General features: G+C 45.2%; 1 protein-coding gene across 1 annotated transcript in view; it reads left to right on the top strand.

Annotated features, from left to right (window-relative positions):
- Positions 1 to 14,321, top strand: part of MGAT5B (alpha-1,6-mannosylglycoprotein 6-beta-N-acetylglucosaminyltransferase B) — a 676,434-nt gene that overhangs the window by 247,687 nt on the left and 414,426 nt on the right. The window contains exon 3 of the mRNA XM_069200246.1: positions 6,267 to 6,414. Within this exon, the coding sequence (XP_069056347.1) occupies positions 6,267 to 6,414 (148 nt within the window). The remainder of the gene's footprint in view (positions 1 to 6,266; positions 6,415 to 14,321) is intronic.

The raw sequence follows: 14,321 nt of genomic DNA on the forward strand, positions 1-14,321 counted from the left end.
TTCCCCAGTTGGCTCGGAAGCCTCCTCCTCAGGAGCCCCGTCAGCCACTGTGGGAACAGCGGGGGCCGGTTTCCCGCACCCCTGGTCCCTCCTCCTGGCAGCTCTCTGGGCCATCGTTCCAGGCTCCAGATGCCCTTGACTTCCCTCTCGGTCAGCCATGGACCGTGTGGTCATGCAGACCCACTCAGGTAACCCTAACATCTCCAGGTGAGACCTGAGCTCCACTTCTTTCCAAGCAGTGTGCTCAAGGTCATTGCCTAACAGACAATCTACAGGCATGGCAGGACTCACAGCTACTTTCAGAGTACCAGAGACCCCCCCCCACTCAAAGGGAACCAGAGCCACCGGTAGGTGACTCTCGCGATTGTCAGCTACTCTGACCTGGTGGAATGTGTTAGGCATTATCTGCTCTGCTGACACCAGCTGACTCTTGATAGTAGTCATACTGGCTCCTGTGTCACGCAGAGCCTCCACCCTCTGCCCATCAATGGTGACCCACTGCCGGTACTTGGAAGTATTTCTAGGCATGTGGGCCTTGGGCACCATTTCTCCTTCTCCCAGGGACACTAGGGAAATCTCTACCTGTTCCCCAAAGCTAGTTGGGTCCATCTCCCCCCCGAGTGCTACACTAGTCAACCCAGGTGCCTGTCCGGTAGTGGACGGTGCCCTCTTGGGGCACTGAGGATCGCCTTTGTAGTGACCATATTGGTAACATTCCATGCATTTGGGGCTAGATTTTCCTGACTTGTCAAATGTCCCTGGCTTTCTCCCAAATTTGGAAAAGGAAGGGTTGCCACCCCCTCCCTGGGAATTCTTTTGGGGGCCTTTAGAGAGTTCCTTATCTGTAAGTTTATCTCCCCCCTCTTTCTTCTGTTGGGAACCCTGACCACCTTTGTGGGAGTCCCCCCCAGGTACCTTTTTGGACACTCTGGTGCTAACCCAGAGGTCCGCCTCCTCAGCAAGCTTCCTGGGATCAGTCAGCTTACTATCCACTAGGTGCTGGCGCAAATCTGTATAAGTAACATTAAGCATATGCTCTCTCAGGATCAAATCATATAAACTTTTATAATCTGCTACTTTGTTGCCCCGCACCCATCCATTCAGTGCCTTACTAGAGAAATCAAAGAAATCTACCCATGTTTGTGTGGTTTGTTTGGTGCTGTCCCTGAACCTCTGACGGTATCCCTCGGGGGTCAGCCCAAACTTGGCAAGTAAAGTGGCTTTCTGGAGTGGGTATGTGTTTTGATCCGGTGGATCCAATGTGAGAAGTGTGTCCCTCCCCAATGGCGGCACATAACCCCACATAGCTACCCCCCATTGCCCTTCAGGAACCTCATGAGCCCTTAGTGCAACTTCATAAGCAGCTAACCATTTATCTATGTCATCTCCCACCACAAAACTGGGCACCACATTTTTGGGTATACGAACCTTCTTTTCTCCAGCAGGTCCTGTCTGTATGCTGCCACCATTATTGCTGGATTCAGACTGTCTTGCCTTGATCTCCAGCTCCTTGAGACTCAGTTCATGAGCCAACAATAGTTTCTTTTCAGCCAAAGCTCTTTCAGCTTCCACTTGTTTGGCTGCTCTTTCAGCTTCTGCTTGTTTGGCTGCCCTTTCAGCTTCTGCTTGAATCTGTTTGGCTGTCCTTTCAGCTTCAATCTGTTTGGCTGCTCTTTCAGCCTCAGCTTGTTTGGCTTCTCTTTCTGCCCTCCTCTCCTCCTGTTGCGCCTCAATTTTCAGTTTTGCCATTTGCAATTGGAACTCCCTTTCCTCTCTCCTTTCCTCTGCGGTCAGGCTTTGCATGGAGACACTGCTCCCTGGTCTGGAAGGGTGCACAATTGCAGTGGTAACACCATCCATAGATAGTGAAAATCCTTCTGAGGGGCCATTTTCTGGCTCCCCTTCCTCATCATCCTCTAAATGGGCTTCTGCCCAGGCCCTCAGCGCCACTTGAAAGTCCTCCTTTCTGGAGGCCCCTTGGGTGGGTACCCTCAATGCCCTGCAGAATCCTCTTAGTTGTTTGACCGTGTATGTATCCAACTGGACTAGGTCAAAGTCCCCTGTCTGAGACCCAGTCAGAGACATGTTGAGTGAGGATTTAGTTTTTGAAAATTGTCAGGAAAAAACGGATTTTCAAAAAGAGATAAAGACCAAGTTGACCTTCAACTGTGGGTAGGTAGTGAGATACTTAGCTACTGTATGTCACTGCACAAATACAAGTCCTATCCTCACCGCTGATCACCAATGTTAGAAATGGGGTTTTTGGTTGGCAGTCAGGTTACCTCCTGTCCAAGCAAAAGCCCTCACTCTAGTCAGGGTAAGTCACACACTATCCAAGATTATCCTGTGCCCACCCTCTGGTAGCTTGGCACGAGCAGTCAGGCTTAACTTAGAAGGCAATGTGTAAAGTATTTGTGCAATAAATCATACAATACCACCATATAGCACCACAAAACTACACCACACAGTGTTTAGAAAAATATATAATATTTATCAGGATAATTGTAGGTCAAAAAGAATAAAGTTGCAATGGAAAATTGTAGAAATATCACAGGGAAGTGATATAAAGTGTCTTAAGTCTTTAGAATGCAATACAGTGTCTTTCTAGCACAAAGTACCTGGTTTCTGGTGGAAAATCTCCTCAGAGGGCCACAGGAGAAGAGATGCGTGGAAAAAGGGGTGTGTGCGTCGATTTCTCCTCAGCACACACAGACTTGCGTCGGTCTTTTCCACGCGGGGAAGTCGGGCGTCGTTTTCCGGCGCGCAGACAGTCTCTTTTTGTGGATCGCGGGGATTACCAGATGTCCCGGGTCTGTGCGTGGATTCTCCTGCTTGTTTTCCGGCTGCGCGTCGTTCTGCGGGGCTGCGCGTCGAAGTTTCGATCTCACGGTAGGCGTCGCGTCGATTTCTCCTTGGAAGTCGGGCGGCGTTGTCCTTGCGAGGCCGTGCGTCGAAAGTTTGGTCTCACGGCAGGCGTCGCGTCGATTTCTCCTTGGAAGTCGGGCGGCGTTGTCCTTGCGAGGCCGTGCGTCAAAGTTTCGCACTCACGGTGGGCGTCGCGTCGATTTCTCCTGGAAAGTCGAGCGGCTTTGTCCTTGCGAGGTTGTGCGTCGAAGTCTCGATCGTCCCGAGGGCGTCGCGTCGATCAGCGTCGGTGTGCGGCGTTTCTCTCGCCGCGAAACAAGCTGTGCGTCGAAATTTTCGGCGCACGGAGCGTCCAAGTGAAAGGAAGAAGTCTTTTTGGTCCTGAGACTTCAAGGAACAGGAGGCAAGCTCTATCCAAGCCCTTGGAGAGCACTTTCACAGCCAGACAAGAGTTCAGCAAGGCAGCAGGGCAACAGCAAGACAGCAGTCCTTTGTAGAAAGCAGACAGGTGAGTCCTTTGAGCAGCCAGGCAGTTCTTCTTGGCAGGATGTAGTTTCTGGTTCCGGTTTCTTCTCCAGCAAGTGTCTGATGAGGCAGGGCAGAGGCCCTGTTTTATACCCAAATGTGCCTTTGAAGTGGGGGAGACTTCAAAGAGAGGCTAAGAAGTGCACCAGGTCCCCTTTCAGTTCAATCCTGTCTGCCAGGGTCCCAGTAGGGGGTGTGGCAGTCCTTTGTGTGAGGGCAGGCCCTCCACCCTCCCAGCCCAGGAAGACCCATTCAAAATGCAGATGTATGCAAGTGAGGCTGAGTACCCTGTGTTTGGGGTGTGTCTGAGTGAATGCACAAGGAGCTGTCAACTAAACCTAGCCAGACGTGGATTGTAAGGCACAGAAGGATTTAAGTGTAAAGAAATGCTCACTTTCTAAAAGTGGCATTTCTAGAATAGTAATATTAAATCCGACTTCACCAGTCAGTAGGATTTTGTATTACCATTCTGGCCATACTAAATATGACCTCCCTGCTCCTTTCAGATCAGCAGCTGCCAATTCAACAGTGTATGAGGGCAGCCCCAATGTTAGCCTATGAAGGGAGCAGGTCTCCCAGTAGTGCAAAAACGAATTTAGGAGTTTTACACTACCAGGACATACAACTACACAGGTACATGTCCTGCCTTTTACCTACACAGCACCCTGCTCTAGGGGATACCCAGGGCACACATTAAGGGTGACTTATATGCAGAAAAAGGGGAGTTCTCGGCTTGGCAAGTACTTTTAAATGCCAAGTCGAGGTGGCAGTGAAACTGCACACCCAGGCCTAGCAATGGTAGGCCTGAGACAAGGAAAAGGGGCTACTTAAGTGGGTGGCACAATCCGTGCTGCAGGTCCACTAGTAGCATTTAATCTATATGCCCTAGGCACCTGGAGTGCACATGACTGGGGACTTATAAGTAGATTAAATAGTTCAATCAGGTATGATCCAAAGTTACCATGTTTACAGAGAGAGAGCATATACACTTTATCACTGGTTAGCAGTGGTAAAGTGCGCAGAGTCTAAAAACCAGCAAAACAGTATCCAAAATGAGGAGGGAGGCAGGCAAAAAGTTAGGGGTGTCTACCCTAAGGCTGTCAGGTCTAACAGAAAGAAAGTGATATTGTCATCAACCCTTAGCGCTAGTCTGCATTGATGCCCAAAGCATGTCAATCTCTCCTTCCAGTGGCTGAAATAATTATTAAGTCTACTTATGCTAATCAATTATGTGTGACATGAGGAGAGTTAATTACCCACTTTACGATGTACACTACAAATTGCCAGGTGATTATGGCTACTCATCCTCTGTCAGATCATACTTTATATTGAAAAACCTATCAGCCAGCAACAGACCTGAGTGAATAAATTACTGTGAAGGCTCACGACCTTTAGATGGACTTTACACATATTATTATTATTGTACATGAAGCCCCTAAAGTATTTTCCTGTGACCATTGGCTGTATGGATCGACTTGAAATAAAAAATGGATTAAAATTAAGTCACATGGAACAACTTTGCATATTATCAATCACAGAATATTTGTTGATTTTTTAAAATGACGTTAGATTTATTATGAAATGTTTCTAAAAGTGAAATCTCAGTAATCAGAGTAAATAACTTTACAATAATGATATTAGAAGGAGAAAGTGAGCATTTTAATGTTATCTTCTGTCAACTTTATGACGTTGCTTTAAAATTAGCTTTTTCACAAACTGTGTTTTATCAAAAGTAAGTTTTACAGATAAAAACGCAGAAAGATACTTTTTTTCACAGAAAATTCCCCCGCAAAGCATTTTGTTGTGTGATGTCATGCATAAATGTCTATTGTTGGATTTTTTTTACCCAAAATCAAAGCTCCGTGAAAGTGACAAACTTCACAGCTTTGTAATTGCAAAGCTTCTCACTTTACAACACTTCAAATGTAAAATTATATTTTTTTCCATCTGTAGGTTTTGACCTTGAGAATTAGACAGAAGTAATCTAATCATTTTTTTGTAAAAAAAGTTGACATGGATAGTACTACTAGAATTATAGTTGTTGACTGCCGAAATGGAAATTAATGTTTCATTTTCGCTGTTTGTCCCTAGTTTATCTTATTGGTATCGCTGTAAACATATATGAATGCGCTGGCCATAAATAGTACTTTTAAATATATCCATGGAATCAAAAGCTATTGTTTTCTTGCTTTTCATTTCTATAAATTGGAAACTATATTTTCCAAGATTGAAAAATCAAGAATATTATTTTTATGCAGCAATAATTAGATTTGATTTACTTTGATGAATCCAGTTTGAAATAGAGAGCATTTAATCGAGTACAAGAAAGAGCAGTTGAATACATTCATTTGTGAAAAATAGCTGTGCCTAATAGTAATAAAGAATGTCTTTTTATATCCTTAAAATGACAGCCCAGGTTGGGATGAGGTACTCGCTTTTAATTTCTTTTTTATGTTGTAATATTTGAATATCGGTTATGGGGCTTCGATGACTACATAGGCAGCCTTTGATCTCTGGCACATAAAACCTAAAGTGCAGAGAAGTGATGAGGGACGAAAAAGAAATAATGACAGAACAGTGGGGAGTTTGAGGCAGTGCAGCCCGGAAGAGGTGTAGCCCGTTGCGCCAAGGGGTAAGACACCTTTGCAGGGTTTGGACTGAATTGCTTTGGTAATCCTGAGAGACAATCACATTTCTGCAAGATCAGGAGTTCCTGCCCTAAAGATTGAGGCACCCCGGAAGTTCTGGTTGTATGAATCCTTGTGGGGATACTAAGGCTGCTTCCGGTCACAATGTCTGTGGACAACTGGCGGGAATGTGTTTGTTGCAGTGCCAGAATACACCTTCTAAGCCCGCTTGTCTTTCTCTGTTTGCAGTGACAGGCACCCCAGAGTCTCGGGGAGTGCTGCGGAAAATGAGCTACATGCTGGAGGTCATTATGAAGAGGATGGACATGCTGGCCCGGCTCGAGAACAGTAGTGAGTTGCGGAAAGTGGACGAACTGGCACACTACTCCCTTGACAGGTAAGTGCGTTGCTGAAGCTGGCCTCTACTCCTGGCCGAGGCCAAGCATTTTTTAGAGATATTGCACTACTTCCTAAACAAGTAGCGGCATTTTAGGAGAGTCCACTACTTATTGGACAGATCACTATTTAAATGGATTTAGCTAATGGGACCGTGCTCAGCAGCATCCTCCGGTGGCAGTGGTTGGGAAGAGCCACAGATTTCCACCCAGAGTGCTGACGAATCAAAGTCTCTGCTCAATCACACTGATCTTACTTCATGTGCAATATCTGAAAGAGTCTATTGGTCTGAGCGTCATTAGTGCACTCCATAACCAATCATCCGCGACAGGTTCCATACACGCGTCTTAATATGAATGATATAAAAGGAAAACATTGTTTCAGTGAGCCACCAGGACCAGCATTGCCAGCAAGTTTTGCAGGCAATTCAGAAGAATGATTCTTTCTATGGTGTGAAAAGTCTTAAACGGATTGAGTAGTGTTAGTGGAGTTGAGAAGTGCTTCCACGATGTCATGATGGTGATTCCAGTGTCATAGCACAGTCCAAAATCTGGCACTATTCCATGAGCAGGCTTTCAAATACTTTTAAGGAAGCCTTGCTGAGAGAAAACCACAGATTTGAGTCCCTTGGTGAAGACGGAGCGATAAGATATGGGCTTGTAGCTGGCAGGTATTTGTTGTCAATGCAGTATTTGAGTGACAATGGCAGTGTGAGCTTCTGGGAACCGCCAAACCATGAATCTTGTGATGAATGGTACAGTAACAGGAAAGCTAAGCCCAGTTGCTCTGGTATTGCATACTTCTGTGTTTGATGAGGAGAATTGCATGGACTTTAACATCTTGGTTAATTTAGCCTCAGATATGAGTGTGAACATGTGGAGATTTGCTGTCTTGATCACTTTCTTTTCTGATTCAGAGCCATATTCATGAGAGAATGCATCAGAGTGTGTGTTTCACAGCAGTTGTGAACTGGGGAGCTTCAATAGAATAAAATATGCTGTATTTCAAAACATGGCACACAGTTCATGTCCACACAGATGCACACATTTGCTACAGCAGTGCTGACTAGCACCACGCGTTCAATCACAAAAATCACAGAGGCACATTCTCTAAGGTTCAGTCTGGGCTGGAGAAAGAGCAGCAGTGAAAGATGTCGTGGTGGCTAGATACTGCTTTACAGTCTTCCACTGTACATGGTCTGACCTACCTTTGAGGGAGTGCATTGGTCCTTTCCATGGACGGGGTCTGCGACTGAACACACTGTAGAGAGTTTTTGATGTCCCAGGACTATCTGTTTCCCATCCCAAAGGCCCCCTTTGATGAGCACTCTAACTGCATTGTGAGCGAGCATCTGCAGACCCTCCAGTAATGTGGAAATGCACAAAACGCAACTACAAACGTCTGCTGTGCCCTATGGGCGCAACTGCAATCTGTGCCAGCTCATCAGACATGTTCTTGAATTTGCAGTGACATGGCAGAGGCAATTTGTTCGTTATCTAAATCTCCTTGGGAGGATTTTATGATCCTTGCTTGGAACTAACTTTTCTTTGCACTGATAGTTAAATATTCATAGTTATATAGGCTGGGTTGTTGGTGAGGTTTTTGTTACTGCCTTTGCTTAGGACTTGGTCCAGCTAATTCAGTCTCATGGGTTCTCCATGAAATATGTGCTGTTATGAGTCTTAGATGAGGTATTCTTCCTTTGTTTGAGGTTTGGCGCAATGGCATGGTGGTATTTTATCTAATTTCCCCTAATACGTCCACTGCATGGAGTTTTGTAAGTAGGTCTGCAGTGCTTAATTTGTCCCGGTGGTTTCCAGTGCTCAGCACTAGCACTTATTTCACAGGGTTGAGGTTATAACATTTTTTCTTCCATGCGTGTGGGCCCAATAATTATTAAAAATAAATGTCCCTGTCCTTCAGGGTAGCTGCTTAGTAAGTCTTCAGAGGCTAGCCCACCCTATTCCAGGCATACTGACACTGAATCATCACGTTAGTGATGTCAGAACGGCTGCCTGGCCGGAGAGCATGTTTTTCAATTTTGCTGATGCAGATTAGATACTTGTGTCTGAGGCCTGCCGCTAGTCTCCCATGGTTGAGCTGGGCAAACATTACTTGTAGTTTGGAGAGGGAACGTTAAAGGCATCTATGCTCTGTGAATTGTTTTTCTTTGTTGCCCGTTGGGTTTGGACGTGGCATGTTTCAACCTCTCTTCCTCCGTAAAGGTCAGCGGTGTGGATGCTGAGGCCAGAGCCAATCTCACTGATGCTTCCCTCACAGTGGTTTCCCAGTTTCCAATTTGAGCCCTGGTGGCACCACACTGTGTTGTCAGTGTATAATCGGATGTGGGGATTGCATGTGGAGCCCACAAGCACCAGCACTGATTTTAGGGGAGCGATATTTATTTTTCCTCAACAAGCTTCGAACCAGAGCCACAGAGAGAAAAAAAACAAAAGGGGAAAAGCGAGGATGAGAACAACGGAACAACAATGACAGAAAGAAAGTAAGGATGAAAAGGAACCTGCCCAAGTGAGATAGAGAGGCGGGGAGCATCCGGTGATGCATCAATGAGGTTTGAGGTGCGATCAAGACTAAGCAGCCCTTGAATGTGGCACCCCAACGTTCCATGGCTCCAGCTGTATTCTTCTGCGATAAGCTTGGGTCCCAGTTATTATTCTTTAACAAATTAAGCAATCCAGGTCTGGGGAAACTATGCTCTAAACAAGCCACCAGGGTGCATGCACTCAAGGCCGGGGTACAAAGAAGGAGGCTTTGTGGTAACTGGGAGTTTGAGTGTGATGCAGATTAACCGCTGAGAGAAGTGGTCCAGGGCCCGTCAGACCTTCAGATAAGTTTATACTTAATGATTGCGAGGTTAATGTTTAGGAAGAATGGGAGCTCAAGGTTGTGGCTTATTCAGGCCTCAGTTACTGAGCTAGTTTCAAAAAATATTTTTCTACCTATAGCTAGGAACACTTGCTTGGTTTGCAAGATGCATTGATGGAAATGGTATTGGGTAGGTGTTAGTCACTTTGCACCCTGTACCAGTGTCACTATTCTATTTGACTATATTAGAGGTGGCACTAACTAGGTCAGCGAGAATTCAGGTTGATTATTCTGTGATCTGGAATTCCATCAGCGCTAAAAGAGAAATGCGCCAATAATTAAGTCAGGATGTTCTGATTCATGAGCAGATCGCTGTTAGACTTGGCATAATTGGCATGGTCTTCCATAAGCTTTTGCCTCTATTTCTCAGGTTGTTTCTGTGTGCTGGACTCTGTTTTTGCTGTTTTGTTTGCTCTCAACACTTTACCACTGCTGACCAGTGCTAAAGTGTAAGTGTTCCCTGTATAAATTGTTTGTGTTCATTGGATTATCCATGATTAGCATATTTGATTTACTAGTAAGTCCCTAGTAAAGTGTACTAGAGGTGCCCAGGGCCTGTAGATCAAATGCTACTAGTGGGCCTGCAGCACTGGTTGTGCCACACACATTAGTAGCCCTGTAATTATGTCTCAGACCTGCCACTGCAGTTTCTGTGTGTGCAATTTTAAACTGCCAATTCGACCTGGCAAGTGTACCCACTTGCTAGGCCTAAACCTTCCCTTTTATTACATGTAAGACACCTTTAAGGTAGGCCCTAGGTAGCCCCATGGGCAGGGTGCAGTGTATGCTTAAGGTAGGACATATACTAATGTGTTTTAAATGTCCTGAAAGTGAAATACTGCCAAAGTCAGTTTTCACTGTGCAAGGCCTATCTCTCTCATAGGTTAACACGGGGCTGCCTTTAAATATTATTAAAGTACTGATTCCCTTTGGGAGCAGATAGAAATGTGTAGTTTAGGGTCTCTGAACTCACAATTTAAAGATACATCTTTTAGTGAAGTTTGTTTTTAGATTGTGTGTTTGAAAATGCCATCTTCAGAAAGTAGGCATTTTCTTGCTTGAACCATTCTGTGACTGCCTGTTTGTGGATTGCCTATCTGGGTCACGTTGACGGTTGGGCTGGTTGCACCACTCTCTAGACAGTGACACAAAGGGAGTTGGGGTGTAGCCTGCATATCCTGATGAGCCATCTGTGCTGGGAGGAAGGGGAGGAGTGGTCTCTTACACCTGAAAGGGCTATACCTGCCCTCACACAATGCCGTCTCCAACCCCCTGGTGTGTGTCTGGGGCATGGCCTGGGTAAGGCAGGATCTTACAAACAAGAGAGGATTTTCTTTGAAGGGTATAAGAAGAGCACCCAAATGCCCTGAAAAATAGATCACTTCTGGAATCAAGAGGAACCTCTGCCAAGGAGAAGAGCTGAAGAGCTGAGGAGAAGTGCTGATCCTGCCTGTGACTGTGCTTTGTTGGGCTATCCTGCAGTTGCTGCTTCTGCCTGTGAAAAGGGGACAAAGACTGGACTTTGTGGAATATTCCTGCTTGTGAAGAATCTCCAAGGGCTTGGACTGAACTTTCCCCCTGTTCTGAAGTCACAGGGCCATCAGACTTCCCCTATCAGCACCTGGACTATCTGCTGAGACTCCTGCCCTGCCAAGTGGTTCCCTATCCAGTCCCTGGGCCCTTGGAAGGCGAAGCTGGTGAAGATCTAAGAAAAATGACCTCAGACGACTCCAGACCAGCACCACTCCTGAATCCCATGACACACCTTCAACCGAATCCGTGGTCCTCGCTCGAGTGCAATGAACCGCACAGGCCCGATATCGCTGCAGCACCACCAAAGTCCGTGACTCCATGGAAGTCACTGCACCGCATCGTGACCGTTGGATATCGACTCTGCCCGAACTGCACGGGTTGAGCGCTTCGCACCACCTCACCTCCACCGCTGTGTAGCAAGAACCCGACACATCTTTGTGACGCCTCCTCTCTGCTGCCCTGCTGCACCGGAACCAACGCTGCTTTGGTTCCAGCGATGCCGCGATCCCCGACTTCGCGCACCGGCTTCTTTTCACATTTTACTAGGGTACTGTACCTGGGGGTCTGCGTGACTCCATACCCGGCACCATTGGCATCGGATTGTTGGGAACGACTCCATCACAATGTAGTGTTATCACCTCATCAAGGCAATTTGTGTTTCTTAGCGCTATTTTTGAGGTTAATATTAAAAAAATTATAATTTGACTTGTGTATGTTGGATTTTGTTGTATTGGTCTTGTTTTGTTTGGATAAATATTGGCTATTTTTCCCTGTGTAGAGTCATTTAGTGGTGTTTTTACTGTATTACTGTGTGTGTTGGTACAAATACTTTACACCTTGTCTCTGAAGTTAAGCCTGCTTGCCTGCTCATGCCAAGCTACCAAAGGGGTGGGGCGGGGGGGGTGTAAGCTGAGGGTGATTCTCTTTTATCCTGATTAGAGTGAGGGTCCTAGCTTGGAAAGGGGGTAACCTGACTGCCAGCCAAAGACCCCATTTCTAACAATCGCACAAGGGGGCAGAGTCAGTTTTTGTATTTTATGATGGAGAGAAGGAGCAGTGGAAATCACTGTGATAGGCAGCAGTGAACATGCTTTGTTTCCACCTCTGCAAAAGGGGGAGGATCACCGCTTATCAGCTGTTTTCCAACTGGCAGCTAGATGCAGGGGGATGCAAGAGTTTGAGAGATCTGAGAAGGGGTATCGGGGAGTTGGCGTTGTCACCAGTAGCATGAGGGTCAAACAATGCATGGATGTAGTGTGAGATCAGTGCCTAAGTACTGTGTAGCGGGTCATGTTGACAGATCTTGTAGTAGGGAAGGGTTGTTGGTCTGGTTCGGTGAAGGTTAAGTCATGTCCCCAGAGAATGGAGTGATGTGGCAGTGGGATGCATTCGGTTGATTATGAAAATAAGGAACCTGAGGAGGCTGAAGTTGGTCAATGAGCTTTATTGAGTAAACAAGCTTTCTGTTGTTTCAGAAGGTGGGCAGTGGGCGGGCAGATGCTACTCAGGGCAGAACTATTGTGCAACCTATTGTGTTAGATTTAGGTATTAATGTAGGGTCTATGGGAAAACCCAGTCCATAGTCTGCTGCTAGGTATATGGAAGAAGAGGTCTGTTTTTGATAGAGAGCAGCAATGAGGGTGAGCAATTATGGGCTAAAGTGTAGAATTTCTCTGGCCATTGTAGAGCAAAATGATGTGGGCTAGATATTGTCTTGGCCGTGTTCCTCTATCTTTGAATCCCATTTTGTTTAAATTTCGACGACTTCCTCTTCTAGCTTCCGGAATCCATGCATTATTCAGAAAGAACTGTCTTATTGATTCTCTACCTGATACCATCATTTACAGAGGCACTTAACACGTACCCTGTTTAGACATCTTGGGTCTGTATCTGCCAAGTGTCTTGTTAGAGCAACATCGAGGATTATGTAGCTAAAAGTGTGTGCGTCGCCTCCTTCCACCGCCTGCCATTGTCTGAGAAGGTCAAAGTAAACTATGAGCGATTCTGGTCTCTTTTACCTCAATTATTGTGACTTGGGTATTTCAGGACTTTTTCACACCGATCAGACTCTGCACTTAGATGCTCAAGAATGAAGCCTTCCCAGTTGCTTGTTGTCAGATGTCCTTGCAATGGACTCAAAATCAAGTCCCTGCGATAAGAGGACATGCTATCCGATTACATGTTCTACCTTCTTGGGAGGCTGCCAAGAGAAGCTGTCTGTCACGGTGTTAAAACTCACACAATTATCTCTTCTCAAGATGTCAGTTCATCGAAACTCAGACATGCTGTCATGCCTCAGTTCGCCACAGATTCTCTGTTTAAAAGAGACCAGTTGTTTTTGTTGTTACCGTCTATGAATGTGTGTTCTTTTTTTGAGAAGCAAAGAAAAATTGCAAATCTGCAAAGCATGTAGTCTGCCAACGCCATTGTATGAAAATAAAACATTCTAATCAGGCAGCAGAGTCCATTACGAAAACTACATATCATTCTGTGAACACACAAAAGACACTCTGGAGGTACTGGAAATGAAATATGCTTATCAATTAGTAACGAGTTCTAAAAAGAGAATCTGGACGAAAAATTCTGATTTTACCGGAGTAGTTTAAAATGTCCTGATTTCAATTATATGTTAGGCAAGAAGGGGAAATATAGTCAAAGCAGATTAATTGTTTGGGAATCTAGCCTGATTTTGAATCAGATCTGTTACTAAGATTCACACCCCCTCACTTAAGTACCCACATGAGGCATCTCATAAGCAAGCCGGCGCACTTTTTTATTGCTAGAGAAAATCTTGAGAAAACCCATACCGATGTACCACTATATTAATTCATAATGCTTATTAGTTTGAGATAAAAAGAAGAGACACTTTTTCCCGGTGGGTTCCCTAAAAGAAAGGAGGCCAAGCCCGAAAAGTCATAGGGAAAGTTCAGCCACAACCATGTCAGGAAACATGCTTGGCCCAAGATCCGAGCCAAGACATTGAAAGCGTTTCTATGCAAGTCATACAATAAATGCGACTTTTGAAATAGTGTAAAACTCTTTATAATTTAAACTAGGTTTTCTTCGACATTTATAAAAGTTTCACTTTTAATTCATTGGAATAGACCAGTGCATAATCTCACATTTATTAAACATAAATTTATAAACATTCAAGAATTCCTATGAATCATATGTTTGCCATACGTTAGCCAATAAACATATGGTTTTATCAAGTGCACTATATAGATGACAATTTAGCTATATGGGAGTGGCATTTTTGCACGTGTACATTCTCAGTTGACCATGCAAGAAAATTAGGTCCTGTAAAATAACAATTTGCCAAGGATTACACAATTTGATCTAGTGGTCTTTCTCCCAGACACATTCTAGGGGGTTGGAAACTGCATTGTGTAAGGATAGGCACATCCATATTCAGGTGTAAGTGTCAGCTCCACCCACCACTCTAGCTCAGGAAGACCCATCAGGATATATAAGGCACACCGCAGCTCC

The sequence above is a fragment of the Pleurodeles waltl genome, chromosome 7 (genome assembly GCF_031143425.1).
Source record: "Pleurodeles waltl isolate 20211129_DDA chromosome 7, aPleWal1.hap1.20221129, whole genome shotgun sequence".
NCBI lineage: Eukaryota > Metazoa > Chordata > Amphibia > Caudata > Salamandridae > Pleurodeles > Pleurodeles waltl.